The sequence below is a fragment of the Salvelinus fontinalis genome, chromosome 5, assembly GCF_029448725.1.
Source record: "Salvelinus fontinalis isolate EN_2023a chromosome 5, ASM2944872v1, whole genome shotgun sequence".
In the NCBI taxonomy this organism is placed as follows: domain Eukaryota; kingdom Metazoa; phylum Chordata; class Actinopteri; order Salmoniformes; family Salmonidae; genus Salvelinus; species Salvelinus fontinalis.
Genome location: NC_074669.1, coordinates 20223479 through 20242663, shown reverse-complemented (window position 1 = coordinate 20242663; position 19185 = coordinate 20223479). Strand labels below are relative to the sequence as shown.

Here is a 19185-nt window from a genome sequence, read left to right as displayed (position 1 = left end):
CTCCATCCAAAATAAATCATGTCTGGTGACGTTAATCTTTGAGATGTTTGTTTCTTACTGTGTTCATGAGGGTTGTTGTTGTTCGTATTTCAGACTATGCAGAGTTCCTCTTTCTGGGTCTGTTTCTCACTGAAATGTGTTTAAAGATGTACAGCCTGGGACCCAGACTCTACTTCCACTCCGCCTTCAATCGCTTCGACTGCGGGGTGAGTTTTTATTTTTCTCCTTCATCCTTAACCAACATGGAGAAAACAAGCCAGAGGGAAAGACAGGGACATAGATTGTAACATTGCACCCATTATGAGGGAGTGAGAGGAAATTATTTACTTAAAACGTTGGACGGTGACTTAAAGACTTCTTAATTAAATTAACACTGATGGGCATAATTTAGTTAATGTAGTGCAGTTAATGTTTCTGTCACCTCTGGTCATGGCTAGACAGGATACAGTTTATCTCAAAGTAACGTCAAAAGTTTCATGTTTGATTCCCATCTGGATAATTTTTTATTTTAACTAACCCTAACACTTTTCCTAACCTTAACCTAATTCTCCTAACCTGCTGCGTAAATGATCCTAACATGCTATGAAAAAAGTAACTTCTGACACTGTATACCAACTATATAAAACCGTGCACCTCAGCACTCATGCTGAGAGTGAAAGACATCCTTTATCTTTGTCTCTCTGTTTACTGTATGTTGAAGGCTGCTGTTGGTGTGTTTCAGCTGTCAGAGATGTTGTTACTGGGTCTGTTAACAGGTGATAGTGGGAAGCATATTTGAGGTGATGTGGGGATTCTTCAGGCCTGGCATGTCCTTTGGCATCAGTGTGCTGCGTGCGCTCCGTCTGCTGAGGATATTCAAGATCACCAAGTTAGTCCAAGGACTCCTCACTACTCCTGCCTATTGCTTTATAACATTATTCCTGCAGCATGCAAGGAGGCAACGCATAGCAAGCAGCAGGTTGGCGTTTATTGTCTTGAATCTTGCCTTGGAGGCGGCTCTGCAAAAAGGTCACTTGCTGGCACATGACCGGATGCCTAACCCTAACATTAAATTAAGGGTAATTTTTGTTTTAATTATTCTTTACGATAATAGCACATTTTAACATTTCAGCTGGCCCATCTAGCGGAAATCGCTCAGTTCTGCCTCCAGGGCAAGATTCATGACAAAAAAACGTCAACCTGCTAGCAAGCACTGGCACCTAGGTATTGATGTCCTAGATTTTGGTTGCTGGGTGTTACATAGGTGTGATGTTGATAGGGATAAGATATGCAGATATGTCCGTTGCAAGGCTGGTGGCAAATCAATTGAAACCCCCACAATAACAAAATTGATTCATTTTTAATTAATTGATTGTCTCTTATTTTGGCTGAATTCAAATGGAACTAATCCCGCCTCTGGTTGGTTGTGATTGACAGATACTGGGCGTCGCTGAGGAACCTGGTGGTATCCCTGATGAATTCTATGAAATCAATCATCAGCCTCATTTTCCTCCTCTTCCTCTTTATCCTGGTCTTTGCTCTGCTGGGCATGCAGCTCTTTGGTGGCAGGTACAAGCATTTCGCTACACCTGCTAAATATGTGTATGTGACCAATAAAACAAACTACCATTCCATGTCTATCAGGTCTAGTCTAATCACAAACTATGATGGATACTGGCAGTCAATGTAATGAATGTAGTACAATTGATTGTTTGGTTTTTGACTTGATTGATTGGTTTTTGAATTGATTGTTTGGTGATTGACTCCGGAAGGCGGAGTCAATCACCACCTTCCGGAGACACCTGAAACCCCACCTCTTCAAGGAATACCTAGGATAGGATAAAGCAATCCTTCTGCCCCCCCCCCCCCCCCCCCCCCTTAAAAGATTTAGATGCACTATTGTAAAGTGGCTGTTCCACTGGATGTCATAAGGTGAATGCACCAATTTGTAAGTCGCTCTGGATAAGAGCGTCTGCTAAATGACTTAAATGTAAATGTAAATGTAAATGGTTTGTGTCATCATGCCGTCATGCTTCTTGTGATAAATGTAATATTACAGTGTACATTTTCATTCCCTGTTGCATATTTAGAAACACCCTGACAGGACTCAGTCTTGCCCTAGCAGATTCTGTCACACATCTAGTCTTAGTTGTTGTGCCACTATGTTCCCACGGGTAAAGGACCGTTTCTGGGAAACTGTCACTTCAATGAATGCAGTGCATAAAGACGGACATTGCCTGGCCACTGGAATACAGAAAAGAAAACAGACCTTGGAAAAGGTTCCCCTTCTATTACCCAGAAAATGAAAATTCAATAATTGGTTTCTCTGTCTGGGAAGAAATAATGTGTGTCCCCATCTTGGACTACATTTTAAATCTTGGCTCAACTCAATGTCCTCTCGGTCTTCCTCTTTCAATGCAGGTTCATCTTTGAAGACTACACTCCTACAAACTTTGATACTTTTCCTGCAGCCATCATGACTGTATTTCAGGTCTGGCCCAACTCAATTGTTTTGATTTTTGTGTTTTTGATTTAGGAATCGATCCGTACGATTGACAGGAATCAAAGCTTTGCATGTGGAAATCATACATTGTCATGAACCTACAGATGATCTACATGTATATCCTGTCTGAATGTTGAGGTGTGTGGTATGCCTTATCTAGATCCTGACAGGAGAAGACTGGAATGAGGTGATGTACAATGGGATCCGCTCCCAGGGAGGAGTGAAGTCAGGAATGTGGTCCTCCATATACTTCATTGTACTCACACTCTTTGGCAACTGTATCCTTTCTTAGCCAGAAAATCACTTTTCCTACTGCATATGTGAGATGTCTGATGTGTGGATTCTGTAGATTATTTGATCGTTTTAGGTCCTTGACATGACTGTGACCAGACACGCTGTTGAATGTTTTCTTGGCCATCGCTGTGGACAATCTGGCTAATGCCCAGGAACTAACCAAGGTAAAACCTCCTTTCAAGAATGTACTAGTCTTCTCACAATTGAAGATGATAGCTGCTCTCAACAACATCAGTGATTTTCTAAAATTATGTTCAATGCAATCTTATATTTAGGAAGAAGAGGACGAAGAGGCTGCTTTCAATCAGAAACATGCTCTCCAGAAAGCAAAGGAAGTAGGGGCCATGTCTTCCTTGATGTCATCAGAGTAAGTTATGTGTGTACCCCTGCTGCCTGTTCCCCTTCCTCTCCGTCGCCTTCAGGACTCGAACAGACTGCTAACTTACAGTACTAACACTGTGTAGTCTCACCAGGGGCTGCTTCTGCAGCACAACCAACATTAAAGGACGGGAGGGATTGAGGCTGAGAAAGTTTCACTATGGGCAATTTTCTTACGTAGTGCTATACCTTGGAATTAGGGTTTTGCAAAAGGACAGGGGAATTTCTCTTGTAATGCATAAGAGCCCCAGGTTTGAACTAGATTCGATTCTAGTTTGTGTTACTGGTTACTTGATTTAGTTAGTTTGATCTAGGTACAGGCTACTGTAAGTGGAGCTGTATTATGGAGCCCCAGACAGTCGTAGATACCTTCATAATGACGTTCATATCACCATGGCTACCAGCAGGCTTCCTAGTCTCTGCAGGGATGAGCTTATACCATCGTCATAGAGACAGCATTACTGGCATCCAAATTATTATTTCATTCCCATGAGAGAAATTTACTGCAGTACTTAGGCTCCCTCATTTTCACAAGACTGATTTTTTTGTAAGCATTATGTTTTTAGAAGAATTACCAAGTATTAGGAAGGGTATGGGTTACATACATACATCTGGACAAGCCATTTGGGTTACAAGAGATGAGTCATAAAGTAATGTTATTTAATCAAAACTCACAATATTGATTTCCTATATGGATGGTCTGCCTCACAGAACTTACAGGACTCCAAGTATGTCTGGTGGAAATGCATGTACATGCACATGGTCTAGCATAGCGTGGGGACACACTATGTTACGAGATGGGGACACACTACAATACAAGATGGGGACACACTATGTTACGAGATGGGGACACACTATACTACAAGATGGGGACACACTATACTACAAGATGGGGACACACTATACTACAAGATGGGGACACACTATACTACAAGATGGGAACACACTGTTACAAAATGGGGACACACTATACTACAAGATGGAGACACACTATACAACAAGATGGGGAAACACTATACTACACGATGGGAACACACTATACTACACGATGGGGACCCACAATGATACAAGATGGGGACACACTATACTACAAGATGGTGACACACTATACTACAAGATGGGAACACACTATACTACAAGATGGAGGCACAATATACTACAAGATGGGGTCACACTATACTACACGATGGGGACACACTATACTACAAGATGGGAACACACTATGTTACAAGATGGGGACACACTGTTACAAGATGAGGACACACTATACTACAAGATGGAGGCACAATATACTACAAGATGGGGTCACACTATACTACACGATGGGGACACACTATACTACAAGATGGGGACACACTATACAACAAGATGGGGACACACTATACTACAAGATGGGGACACACTATACAACAAGATGGGGACACACTATACTACAAGATGGAGGCACAATATACTACAAGATGGGGACACACTATACAACAAGATGGGGACACACTATACTACAAGATGGAGGCACACTATACTACAAGATGGGGACACACTATACTACAAGATGGGAACACACTATACTACAAGATGGGGACCCACAATGATACAAGATGGGGACACACTATGTTACAATATGGGAACACACTATACTACAAGATGGAGACACACTATACTACAAGATGGGAACACACTATGTTACAAGATGGGGACACACTGTTACAACATGGGGACACACTATGTTACAAAATGTGGACACACTGTTACAAGATGGGAACACACTATGTTACAAAATGGGGACACACTGTTACAACATGGGGACACACTGTTACAACATGGGGACACACTATGTTACAAAATGGGGACACACTGTTATAAGATGGGAACACACTATACTACAAGATGGGAACACACTATGTTACAAGATGGGGACACACTGTTACAACATGGGGACACACTATGTTACAAAATGGGAACACACTATACTACAAGATGGGAACACACTATACTACAAGAAGGAGATACACTATACTACAAGGTGGGGACACACTGTGTTACAAGATGGGACACACTATACTACAAGATTGAGACACTATGTTACAAGATGGGAACACACTATACTACACGATGGGAACACACTATACTACAAGATGGAGACACACTATGTTACAAGATGGGAACACACTATACTACAAGATGGAGACACACTATGTTACAAGATGGGAACACACTATACTACAAGATGGAGACACACTATACTACAAGATGTGGTCACACTGCAGTACAAGATGGGAACACACTATACTACAAGATCAGGGCATGCTATACTACAAGATGGGAACACACTATGCTACAAGATGGGAACACACTATACTACAAGGTGGAGGCACAATATACTACAAGATGGGGACACACTATGTTACAAGATGGGGACACACTGTTACAAGATGGGAACACTATGTTACAAGATGGGAACACACTATACTACAAGAATGAGACACTATGTTACAAGATGAAGACACACTATGTTACAAGATGGGAACACACTATACTACAAGAAGGAGACACACTATACTACAAGGTGGGGACACACTGTGTTACAAGATGGGACACACTATACTACAAGATTGAGACACTATGTTACAAGATGGGGACACACTATGTTACAAGATGGGAACACACTATACTACAAGAAGGAGACACACTATACTACAAGGTGGGGACACACTGTGTTACAAGATGGGACACCATACTACAAGATTTAGACACTATGTTACAAGATGGGGACACACTATACTACAAGATGGAGACACACTATGTTACAAGATGGGAACACACTATACTACAAGATGGGAACACACTATGTTTCAAGATGGGGGCACACTATAATACAAGATGGGGACACACTGTGTTACAAGATGGGGAAACACTATACCACAAGATACCTGCAAGATTTTGGACACACAATACTGCAAGATTTTGGACACACTATACTACAAGATGGAGGCACAATATACTACAAGATGGGGACACACTATACTACAAGATGGAGGCACAATATACTACAAGATGGGGACACACTATACTACAAGATGGGGACACACTATGTTACAAGATGGAGACACACTATACTACAAGATGGAGGCACAATATACTACAAGATGGGGACACACTATACTACAAGATGGGAACACACTATACTACACGATGGGGACCCACAATGATACAAGATGGGGACACACTATGTTACAATATGGGAACACACTATACTACAAGATGGAGACACACTATACTACAAGATGGGAACACACTATGTTACAAGATGGGGACACACTGTTACAACATGGGGACACACTATGTTACAAAATGGGGACACACTGTTACAAGATGGGAACACACTATGTTACAAAATGGGGACACACTGTTACAACATGGGGACACACTATGTTACAAAATGGGGACACACTATGTTACAAAATGGGGACACACTGTTATAAGATGGGAACACACTATACTACAAGATGGGAACACACTATGTTACAAGATGGGGACACACTGTTACAACATGGGGACACACTATGTTACAACATGGGGACACACTATGTTACAAAATGGGAACACACTATACTACAAGATGGGAACACACTATGTTTCAAGATGGGGGCACACTATAATACAAGATGGGGACACACTGTGTTACAAGATGGGGAAACACTATACCACAAGATACCTGCAAGATTTTGGACACACAATACTGCAAGATTTTGGACACACTATACTACAAGATGGGGACACACTATTTTACAACATGGGACACACTATGTTACAAGATGGGGACACACTGTTTTACAACATGGGACACACTATGTTACAAGATGGGGACACTATGCTACAAGATGGGGACACACTATGTTACAACATGGGGACACACTATGTTACAAGATAGGGACATACTATGTTACAAGATGGGGACACACTATGCTGGCAAGATGGCGCCGACTCACATGGTAGCTCTGCTTCTAGCTCCATAGAGATATCGTGTGCATGTTGAAAATGAACAGCAAATTGCATGGGCATTCAAACCACATGAGCGGAAAAAGGCATTTTTAAACGTTTCATGGTTAAAAATGTTGGTCTCATGCTGTGCAGCATTTGTTCTCCTTGGCATTACGTTAGTACAGCAGGAGTAGATGTTAGCGGAGCTTTGGTGGATGCTACAAATATAACCAGTTCTATTCATTTCTTTATGCAGAATTAACAAAGTAAATATTTGTGTAGATTCATCCAGTTTGAGGCGTAGGGATGGATCTGTGATTTTTGCAGGGTCCCTTAATATAAACCATCTGACATATTCAGGGTCAGGCACTTGTCGAATCACATTGATGAGATTTAAATACCATTGAGTATCCCGGCGTCTGTGTTTGGAGAAGAGCCTGAACTTTGGTTGCATTGCATCATGTCTGTGTTGTTTGGGGTGAAATGTTGTGACCTATCGTCTATCTTCCTGGGGCTCTTGCACAACTGACTTTCAGAGCATGATGATGATGCTGATGTTGATGAAGTGAAAAGGGTTGTAGCTTGTCTGTGACTTCTGACCTTTGGGGAGCGGAGGGTGCATGTCTCTCTCTGACCAGCATGACCAATGACAATGTGACCCTGGCACAACTTTGGGGACGAGAGCTGCGCGCATAATGCAAACTGACATGTTTGATTTGCCTAAACAATCTGTCATTGCTATGTTTGTGCCAATAAAGGCCATTTCTGTGTTTTATTCCTGTGCCATACTGTATTTCTGAATGTCTTTAACTTGTCATACTTCCTGAATATGTTATATGTTGCACCTGTTGATGTTAACGTTGTTCTCATTGTTCTAACACTGCTACCATCCTGTTTGTCATGTTGCGCTTTGCTTTCCTCGAGGCACACGCCAAAACATTTAGGCATCATTCATTTGGATGAATAATTCATAAGGATTTTACTACCTGGTAATACAGAGAATAATGATTTTGTCTATACAGAAATACAGTAGACGTATATACTGATACTGGTCCACTCAAATTGACAATGGCCTCTGTAGAGTCTTGCGTTTTGGACTGTGTCTCAAGCTCTGTTTTGTCTCTGCTCACAAAAGCACTAATGTCTTGTTTTCAACCAATCGCTTATTGATAACACGGACCACACAAGAGTACAAGTACGAGTAAGTATTAACACTGTCTGTTCATTTCAATTTCAAAACAAACTGCCTGATTTTCTTAACTGGGTAAATGTTCTATTCTCATTTTATTACATTCACAGTATTTGGCTCTGCATTTTATATCAGTCCCACATCTCCCACTTTCATTATGCTGTAGTTATTATAACTTCCTAGTTACATTTTGCTTAATTTGCCACATAACATCTTCATTGATCCAGTCAATTGTTTCCCTTATAAATGCTTAATAAGAATTCTGGATCTTATTTACCAAGCTTTGAAAATCAGACTTGCCTTTTCTCGAATGTGTTCCAACTGCTCACTGGTTTTGTACTAATGTTTTATTTATAAGTGTATGTTTCACAAACATTTGTATACAACCAAGTATAAGAAATTCAAAAGCAATTCTTACACATTTTGGAATTGGTTTCAAATGAAGAATAGCACTTACAGCATTCAGTGTATATCACTGCTATAGACAAGTACTGTGTTGCTATCTCCCTTACTGCTCATCCTGACAGTGTTGTTGTCCTCTCTCCCAGCAGGAGGAGGAGACCCTACCTGTATAGGAAAAGAGCGATACACAGGAGCCGGCCTGCCTACTCTCTGGAGGAGGCTGAGAGCCTCGCCGAGGGGCCCCCATGCCCGCCACTGAATTCCTCTAACTCTTTCATGTCCAGGAGGGAGAGGAGTAGACGGATGACCATGTCTGTGTGGGAGCAGAGAACCAGCCAACTGCGCAGGCACCGGCAGATGTCCAACCGAGAGATCCTCTTCAGCAACCCCAGTGAGGAGCAGGAAGCGCCCCCTGGCTGTCCACACCACCTCAAAGCAACAGGCACACCCACAGGCAGCCTGAAGCTGGCTGATCCCACAGCTGACCCTAAGGCCTTCACAGCTAAGCCCCCAAATCCCATGGAGATGCCCCAAGAGGAACCAGCCCTGTCCATGGGTGTCCCTGAGCTCCACTTATCCAGCCCTTTACCAGAGCCACCCGATCCCACTGACACGCCCCTGCCTGACCCCCCCACGTCCACAGCTGTGTTCATACCGGAGCCTACAGAATCTGAGCCATGCCCAGAGGGCAAGTGTGGCATCCCCAACCACTGCCACCAAGGCCTCAATGGCCGCAGGAGCCCCTGGTTGAATGGGGAGAGAAGGCAGAGAGCGGTGCGTAAGTTCCGCCCTCCTGCTGGTGACACCCTGACCACTGACATGGAAGGCATGAGGCTCAGGAGGCCACAGGGCACAGGGCACTGTGAGGCCCAGGCTGGGGCCAGAGGCCTGGACTCACCTCAGGCGGAGGGCAGCAGTCGCTCTGTCAGCATGGAGAGGAAGACCCCAGAGGACCCAGTGGAGGAGGTGAGGAAAGACGGTAACGAGGGAGAAACCAGGCAGCCTTCTGAGACCAGGGAGGCTGAACACAGGTGAGGAAGAGCTCACACTGATGTACAGCTAGTTCTATTAATTCAATACATAGTAGACTGTTTGTATAGTATTCTGTAGACTTTGTTTGTAAAGTGTTAATAGTCAGTATTCTCCTATTTTCAATGTATCAGACTTCAGGGTGCCCTAAATACAACAAATCCCTAGTGAATCCAGACTCAGAGTCTGGATGTTGTTCCTTGTCCCTCTGCTCCTCCACAGACAGAGGGAACATGATCAGACTGGGGGTCCTGAGCTGCAGAACAGGGAGGAGGGTCTACTGTCAGATCCACCCACCCTGCAGCCATCTCAGGCTGCAGTACTGGCGCTACCAGAGGGCCCCACAGGAGACAGTGAGACCGATAGCAACGCCACCACTCTGAACCAGTCCCCTCTGAGCTCCAGTGTTGTCATCGAGGTGACCGATGTCCAGTTGTCACTAGAGCTCACCCCCATCACAGGTAACACCATCAAGGGTGTCCTTATTTTACATTCAATGTACTGTAATCACATTCAAAATAGTTCTGCTGAGAGGTGTATGAAAACCTTTATCTCATGCGGTGTTGGAGATACCCCTGATATCACAGCATGGTACCACAATCAGAGTAGCACACCCACATTATCCACCTCTTCCAGGCAACAGTAAAGACGTGGAGGCATCCAAGCCTGAGAAGGACGAGGAAGAGGTGGCCAGCCCAGTCAATACTGTCACACCTGACAGTATGTTCATCTTCAAACCTGACAACCTGTAAGTCTCCCTCTGCTCTTCTCTGCTCTTCCTATTACATCATCCTAACGCCATCCTCCCTACCATCATTCTAACACCCTCATCCTTACTGTCATCCTAACACCATCATCCCTACCCTTATCCTAACACCCTCATCCCTACTGTCATCCTAACACCCTCAGCCCTACTATCATCCGAACACCATCATCCCTACCGTCATCCTAACACCCTCATCCCTACCGTCATCCTAACACCATCATCCTAACACCATCATCCCTACCGTCATCCTAACACCATCATCTCTACCATCATCCTAACACCCTCATCCCTACCGTCATCCTAACACCATCCTCCCTACCGTCATCCTAACACCCTCATCCCTACCATCATCCTAATACCATCATCCCTACCATCATCCCTACCGTCATTCTAACACCATCATCCCTACCAGCATCTTAAAACCATCATCCTCAACATCATCTTAAAACCAACATCCTCACCATCCTCTTAAAACCATCATCCTCACCATCATCCTCTTAAAACCATCATCCTCACCATCATCTTAAAACCCTCATCCTCACCATCATCTTAAAACCCTCATCCTCACCATCAAACACAGGCATGATAGAGGTATAGAAACAAAACACCCCTTTCAGTCCTGCTCTGACAGCTGTCTCTCTGTTTCTCAGTCAGAGTGGTTGTATCCTCTGTTCCATCTCTAGGATCCGCCGGGCCTGTCACTATGTTGTGAACCTGCGTTACTTTGAGATGTGCATCCTGCTGGTGATCGCTGCCAGCAGTATCGCCCTCGCTGCAGAGGACCCCGTTTCAGCCACCTCCGACTGGAACAAAGTAAGAGCCAGTCTGGTCACTGGGCTTTACATGAACTCAACAGATAGCTGTTTTCCTCTCTGACCTTGGGCCTCATTGTTCGAACAGTCCTTCTCCACAATGGTGGCTAGGCTATTGTCTTTGACGTGTGATTGCTTTTGTTTGGCTTTGTTTTCCTGTGCTGTACTATCTTCTCACAGCATACCGTGAGTGCAAGCACACACTCGTGACGGGGATTGTGTCTGCGTCTGTGCTTGACGCTGTCTCTGACGAGTATCGCTGATCTCACAGGGGAACAGCAATATTAGAGTTGTCACTCTCTGCTCACACTGAGGATCAAGATAGAGGAGAGGAGGGTGTTGGGGGGTATAGAATCATTACATCACACTCCCTACTCCCACCTCTGGTTTAGGCTCTTCATACGACTACAAATCGGACAGATAGCACAAACAGTGTCAATCTAGTACAATCTGGAATTCTGCAGCATTCCTATTGTCGATGCCATTGTTTTGTACTTCGTTACAGACGTTCCTTGAGGTAAAAAAACAAATCATTGGGAATGTGTGCCTGGGGTCTCATATCAGGCCCTGTCCTAGCTGAGCAGCTGGAAGACTGAAAGAAAGCATTACGTTAATTGCTTTGTAAAGGTCTCCCATGGTGACTTGATGGGGTGGGGCTTCTCTGGATGTTGCTGATTGATGCAAATAGAGTTGGGAATGCAATGGGCCTGGTGACACGCTAAGAAGCTAATCAAAGCACACATCCATCAGCAGAGAAGGGCTCCACTTGAAAACATCATCTTCCAAAGTCTGAAATGGAAATAGAATTCCCTCCGGTTCAACTTAATCAGTGTGACCATTAAAGAGAGAAGTTGGTTTCCTAAAAGGGAAATATGTCCCCAGTTCAGCGGTGAAGAACAGATGCAACACATTAAACAGAAGCTCTCAGTCTCTCTCTCATCTGTCTCGCTCTGATCAGTCTCTCTCTGATCTGTCTCGCTCTGATCTGTCTCTCTGATCTGTCACTCTCTGATCTGTCTCGCTCTGATCTGTCACTCTCTGATCTGTCTCGCTCTGATCAGTCTCTCTCTGATCTGTCTCGCTCTGATCTGTCTCGCTCTGATCTGTCACTCTCTGATCTGTCTCTCTCTGATCTGTCTCTCTCTGATCTGTCTCTCTCTGATCTGTCTCTCTCTGATCTGTCTCTCTCTGATCTGTCTCTCTCTGATCTGTCTCTCTCTGATCTGTCTCGCTCTGATCTGTCTCTCTCTGATCTGTCTCGCTCAGATCTGTCTCTCTGATCTGTCTCTCTCTGATCAATCTCTCTCTGATCTGTCTCTCTCTGATCTGTCTCGCTCTGATCTGTCTCTCTCTGATCTGTCTCGCTCAGATCTGTCTCTCTGATCTGTCTCTCTCTGATCAATCTCTCTCTGATCTGTCTCTCTCTGATCTGTCTCTCTCTGATCTGTCTCTCTCTGATCTGTCTCTCTCTGATCTGTCTCGCTCAGATCTGTCTCTCTGATCAGTCTCTCTCTGATCTGTCTCTCTCTGATCTGTCTCTCTCTGATCTCCTCTAATGTATGAGCTGATGGCAAGGAATGAAATGTTCTTCCTCATCCCCTGGAGTCCAGTTTTGTAATGGATGTGTTCATATATTTGTCTACTTTTTACCCCACAGGTTTTGCGTTACTTTGACTACGTGTTCACAGGTGTCTTTACCTTTGAAATGATAATAAAGGTGAGTTATAGAACAAGTTTATAGAACAAAAATACAGTGTTCTTTATTCAATCAGCAAGGATCCTGCATTAAAACATTACCAAACGATGTCATATTGACATGCCATAGGTCATACCATACTGTAGCAGAATCAGTTGGATTGGACAGAAGGTACATGAACATGTTTGGCATAAACTGTTAGTCCCAAGAAAATGTCATGTCAGATAGACAGAATGTATTGTATTTAGCTAATTAACAGTGAGGCAAATGCAAATATTTATCACAGTTCTGTTTTCAAATCATTTAACAAGATTTATTTTTGACAGATGATAGACCAGGGCTTGATTCTCCATGACGGCTCCTATTTCCGGGACCTGTGGAACATTCTAGACTTTATCGTGGTGGTCGGAGCTCTGGTGGCCTTCGCCCTCACGTGAGTCAAGTGACCTTGCATAGGTTATAACTTCCTGTGTAGTGTACATTACCAGTGTATACTGCCAGTGTAGTATAGCACTGTGTTTCACTCCGTTTTGTGATATACATGTTTTTTCTATCCTGAGATATACATGTTCAGCATCCGCTTTTTTCTCTCTGTCGTCCTCTGCTCCTGTGGATTGTGTTGCTGTGGGACTGCCAGGAATGTGCTGGGGTAAACACTTTCTTCCCTTCCCTTCTTTCTGCTCTCTTCAACAGGATCCTATGTGTCCTCTATAGTTCATTACATAGAGTGCCTTCACAAAGTATTCATGGGGCGGCAGGTAGCCTAGTGGTTAGAGCGTTGGGCCAGTAACTGAACGGTTGCTAGATCGAATTCCCGAGCTGACAAGGTAAAAATCTGTCATTCTGCCCCTGAACAAGGCAGTTAACCCACTGTTCCTCGGCCGTCATTGTAAATAAGAATTTGTTCTTAACTGACTTGCCTAGTTAAATAAAGGTTAAATCTTTTTTTTTTTTAAATATCCATTGACAACATTTTTCTCACCCATAATAACCCATAAGATATTTAGCAAATTGATTGAAAATAAAATACAAAAATTATCAAATTACCTAAGAATTCACAACCCTTTTCTTGGACACTACAAACTGAGCTCAGATGCATCCAATTTCCTTTGATCATCCTTTAGATGCCACTACAACTTTAGTGGAATCCACCTGTGGCCAAATCAATTGTTTGGACATGATTTAGAAAGAAACACACCTGCTCTTTCCATGACATGACTGACCAGGTGAAAGCTATTGATATCACTTGTTAAATCCACTAAATCCATACAGCCAAAGCAATGCTTGTTAAATCCACAATCAGTTTAGCTGGGGGATGAGACAGGTTAAATAATGATTTTTAAGCCTTGAGACAATTGAGACAGATTGTGTATGTGTATAAATTCAGAGGGTGAATGGGCAAGACAAAATATTTAAGTGCCTTTGAATGGGTTATGGTAGTAGGTGATAGGCACACTGGTTTGAGGGTGTCAAGAACTGCAATGCTGCTGGTTTTTCACGCTCAACTGTTTCCTGTGTGCATCAAGAATGGTCCACCACCCAAAGGACATCCAGCCAACTTGACACAACTGTGGGAAGCATTGGAGTCAACATGGCCTAACATCCCTGTGGAACGCTTTTGATAGCCCATGCCCTGATGAATTAAGGCTGTTCTGAGGGCAAAAGAGTGTGCAACTTAATGTTAGTAAGGTGTTCCTAATGTTTTGTACACTCAGTGTAAGGTCCCACAGTTGACAGTGTATGTCAGAGCAGAAACTGTACCATGAAGTCCAAGGAACTGTCCGTAGATCTCTGAGATAGAATTGTGACGAGGCATATATCTGGGGAAGGGTTTTAAAAAATCTAAAGTGTTGAAAGTTTCCATGAGCACAGTGGTCTCCATCATTGGGAAATGAAGAAAATATGGAACTACCCAGACTCTGCCGAGAGCTGGCCGTCAGACCAAATTGAGCAACCGGGCAAAAATGTAACTATTTGGCCTGAATGCAAAGCGCATTCAGGCCAAATAGTCGGAGAAAACCAGGCCCAGCTCATCACCTGTCTAACACCATCCCTACCGTGAAGCACGGTGGTGTCAGCATCATGCTTTTCAGCAGCAGGAACTGGGAGACTGCCAGGATAGAGGGAACAATGACTGGAGCCAAATACAGACAAATCGTTGATGGGAACCTGCTTTAGAGTGCAAATGACCTTAAAACCTCTACAGGATCGGTGTCCCCCCGCTGGACGGTTGAGCTAACGTGCGCTAATGTGATTTAGTAGCTATTACAGTGAAGTATTCACACCCCTGGGTCAATACTTTGTAGAAGCATCTTTAGCGGCGATTATAGCATTGAGTCATCTTGGGTATGTCTATCAGCTTTGCACATGGATTTTTTCCCATTCTTCCTCGCAGATTTTCTCAAGCTCTGGTAAATTAGATTTGGCTGGGCCATTCAATGACTTTCACGTTCTTGTTCTGGAGCCATTCCAGCATTGCTTTGGCTGTATGCTTGGGGTCATTGTCCTGTTGGAATGTAAATCTTCGCCCCAGTTTAAGTCAATTAAATATTTCTGTGTTTCATTTTCAATAAATTAGTAAACATTTCTAAAAACATGTTTTCACTTGGTCATTATGAGGTATTTTGTGTAGATGGGTGAGAAAAATACATTTTGAATTTAGGCTGTAACAAAACAACATGTGTAATAAGTCAAGGGGTCTGAATACTTTATGAAGGCACTGTACATGTATCTTTCTAATCAGAAATGTAAAGCCTGCCTGGCGCCCGAACAAAATCTTTCTTTACCCCTCTATAATATATACCGCTACACAGTAATACCTCTCCTGTAATAAGTAACATGGTTAGCTCAGTGTTAAAGTGAGTTCAACAGGTTCTTCATTCTACGTGTGTCTACTTGTAGAAATAATAAAGGACGGGACATCAAAACCATCAAGTCTCTTCGGGTGCTGCGCGTACTGAGGCCCCTGAAGACCATCAAGAGACTACCGAAACTCAAGGTAACCCATTTCTCAGATATGACTTCCCATGTTAACCGTGCCTCCTCCAGTCAACAGTCTGAGGGATAGACTACATACAAGATATATCAAGGTGTTCAAAGGTGAGGTAAAGTGTATGTGTGGTATGATGGTATCAGGTGAGGGCAGAAGCCACTGTTAAACAGGTGGAGATGACTTTACATCCAGTTAGTCACACCTGTTTCCACAGGAGGGTTTCCATGAAGCAGAGAATCAGTCAGAGAGAAGATTAGGTGATAAACCTGAGCGTTTGATCATGAAAACGTTTAGTCACAAATTGATTTCCCAAACCTCACACATCCAATTTCTGCTGTGGGGAAGAGTGTCTCTGTCAAACCTGGAGGAAATGAGTCAGACTGATAACTGTGTGAATGTACCAGGACGGTAGTCAGTCAGGTGCTAACAGAAAAACTGCAATCAATAGACTTGATTATCCTGGGACTGTAAAGTGAAATAAAGATCTACAGAATAATACAATCCTCTTCCAGTCAGTCATGTCGCAACAACAGTTTGGGATCATTTTGGACAATTGTATGCTATTTATACCACTTGAGTTAGAAGTCACCCTCAACAAATAAGACACTATAGATATAAGATCTTAATTTGAGCCAGTTTGCTTCAGCAGAAAAATAATCCTGCAGCAACAGGAAATGTTAATTATTATGTGGATTACAATGAATTACAATGAATTACATTTTTTGTAGTGGTTGCTAAATTCTTCGTTAGAGAAAATCAAGTCTGAAATTTCAAAGTGGAAATTAGAAACTTCAGAAGCCTTTTCAAATCACGAATAAACTACACGTTTTAAATGTCCTCCTTCAACAGGGTGATCAAACTAAGGTCCTACATCTGTGACTGGACGAAAGCTAAACCCCTACAGTTTTAGCATATCAGTCACTGTCTGACTTTTTTTTAAATTGCCCTCCCTCATCCGTCATCCTCTGTCTGTGTGTAGGCAGTGTTTGACTGTGTGGTGACCTCTCTGAAGAACGTCTTCAACATCCTCATCGTCTACAAGCTCTTCATGTTCATTTTCGCTGTCATTGCTGTGCAGCTGTTCAAGGGGAAGTTCTTCTACTGCACTGACGGATCCAAAGACACAGAGAAGGACTGCCAGTAGGTGTCTGCTGCGCTGCCTGCATAGGGCCTTACAGAACACTAACATAGTTGTGGTGGATGGAGACCTATTGGAGACCTACAGTATTGTCATGTTTTCTAGTTTCTTTGTCCACTGAATGTGCATTGTACACTGTGTGTCTGTCTCATCCTATCAGGGGCTTCTACATCAACTATGAGAAAGACAAGCAGGACGTGAAGAGGAGGGAGTGGAGGAGACATGACTTTCACTATGACAATATAGTCTGGGCCCTACTCACTCTGTTCACCGTCTCTACTGGGGAAGGCTGGCCACAGTAAGTCTCACTCTCCATACACACTACTCACTATGTCACAACTGTACATAGGCTAGACTGAAATATACTTCAGAATGTCAATGTGGGTGTCCAGTGCTGAGCAGAGTGTGATCTGCCTGTCTGTGTGTCTGTCCAGGGTCCTGCAGCACTCTGTGGACGTGACAGAGGAGGACAGAGGACCCAGCCAGGGCAACAGGATGGAGATGTCCATCTTCTATGTCATCTACTTTGTGGTCTTCCCCTTCTTCTTTGTCAACATATTTGTGGCTCTCATCATCATCACCTTCCAGGAGCAGGGAGACAAGATGATGGAGGAGTGCAGCTTGGAGAAGAATGAGGTGATGGAGTCACATACACATACACACACACACACACACATACACACACACAGACACACACACAGACACACACACACACACACACACACACACACACATTACACAGAATCCTCAACCAAACGAAATGTAACAGACATTAAATTTGAAATGTAGAATTTCCAGTGATACCATACAACACACCAGCTCAGTGTAAGTGTTAGTGATATGGTTTGCTGGTAGAATGTAGCAAACACATCAAAATGACGCCGTCTGTTCTTTTAGACTTAACTTGCTCGGTCTTGACAGGTGATTACGTAGAGGAGCACACTGGCTCATGGAGAACACTAGGTAAATATACAGGAATAGTGAGAGTTCCCCTCCAGACACAAAGTCTCTCCCACCAGGTATCCCTCAGCCGACACTGACCAGAATGTTCCCAGCAGTCCACATAGCAATGCGTCTACTTCAAGGATAAAATATAAGGACTTTCCCAGAGCTAGCTGCTACATACTGTACTTAATCCCAGGCTATTTCCTGCACAACAAACTGTTCTTCAACTTTCTTTCTTGTGTGTTTTCCCTTACAGAGGGCTTGCATTGACTTTGCCATAAGTGCCAAACCCCTGACCCGCTACATGCCTCAGAACAGACAGACGTTCCAGTACCGCCTCTGGCACTTTGTGGTCTCCCCCTCCTTTGAGTACACTGTGCTGGCCATGATTGCACTCAACACCATTGTCCTGATGATGAAGGTGTGGATAATGATTGTATACAAACAGTACATTAATTTACACCTTGTTCATTATCTCTAATGTACAACCTGACCCATATGCTGAACTAATCCCATTTATAAAGCTTAATAGCAGTCCCTGCGGTGCAGAAGGTATTATGGAGCCTGTTGCTGTACCTCAGGGGTGTCAAACATCTGGCCTGCAAGGGGGGAGACTATATTTAGCAAAGTATCTAGAGAACTAGCTTTTGCAGATTTTGACGCCAAGGAAATATAACCAATTTTCAGTGCGCCCCTCCGGGCCTCGTTGAAGACCGAATTTGGCCCTCGTGGCAAAATTAATTTGACACCTCTGCTGTAGCTGATTGGGTTGTATGATGCATGTCCCTCTACCCTGTGCTGGGCTCTAGCTAACGGTCTGGGTTTTTTCCATCCCGTGAGCATTTAATTTATTCCGAGAAAAAGCCTTCGGTCAGACAGAGGGAGAGAGCCATCAGACAGAGCAGAGGATGACTCAGCCTTTATTAAATATTGATCTATATCCACCTGCTAGTATTTAACATGTCCTCATTAACTCTGCCTGTACAACTCTGATTAATTACTCCTTTTAGCCTCAGCTCTGCTCAATGTTTCGCTATTTACGTATCAGAGGGAATCTGCCATTAACCTGTGGCTATAGTTC

At 43.5% G+C, this 19185-nt stretch overlaps 1 protein-coding gene across 1 annotated transcript in view; it reads left to right on the top strand.

Moving 5' to 3' along the window:
• The window catches only part of LOC129855285 (voltage-dependent R-type calcium channel subunit alpha-1E-like), a 173695-nt gene that overhangs the window by 133945 nt on the left and 20565 nt on the right, over positions 1–19185 (top strand). Inside the window, exons 13-31 of the mRNA XM_055922777.1 lie at positions 94–206; positions 756–868; positions 1417–1548; positions 2401–2470; positions 2643–2760; positions 2873–2940; positions 3052–3143; positions 8873–9757; positions 9978–10216; positions 10392–10503; positions 11205–11334; positions 12991–13050; positions 13356–13462; positions 13667–13678; positions 15931–16027; positions 17001–17161; positions 17320–17457; positions 17594–17795; positions 18361–18525. Of these exons, the coding sequence (XP_055778752.1) occupies positions 94–206; positions 756–868; positions 1417–1548; positions 2401–2470; positions 2643–2760; positions 2873–2940; positions 3052–3143; positions 8873–9757; positions 9978–10216; positions 10392–10503; positions 11205–11334; positions 12991–13050; positions 13356–13462; positions 13667–13678; positions 15931–16027; positions 17001–17161; positions 17320–17457; positions 17594–17795; positions 18361–18525 (3014 nt within the window). The remainder of the gene's footprint in view (positions 1–93; positions 207–755; positions 869–1416; positions 1549–2400; positions 2471–2642; positions 2761–2872; positions 2941–3051; positions 3144–8872; positions 9758–9977; positions 10217–10391; positions 10504–11204; positions 11335–12990; positions 13051–13355; positions 13463–13666; positions 13679–15930; positions 16028–17000; positions 17162–17319; positions 17458–17593; positions 17796–18360; positions 18526–19185) is intronic.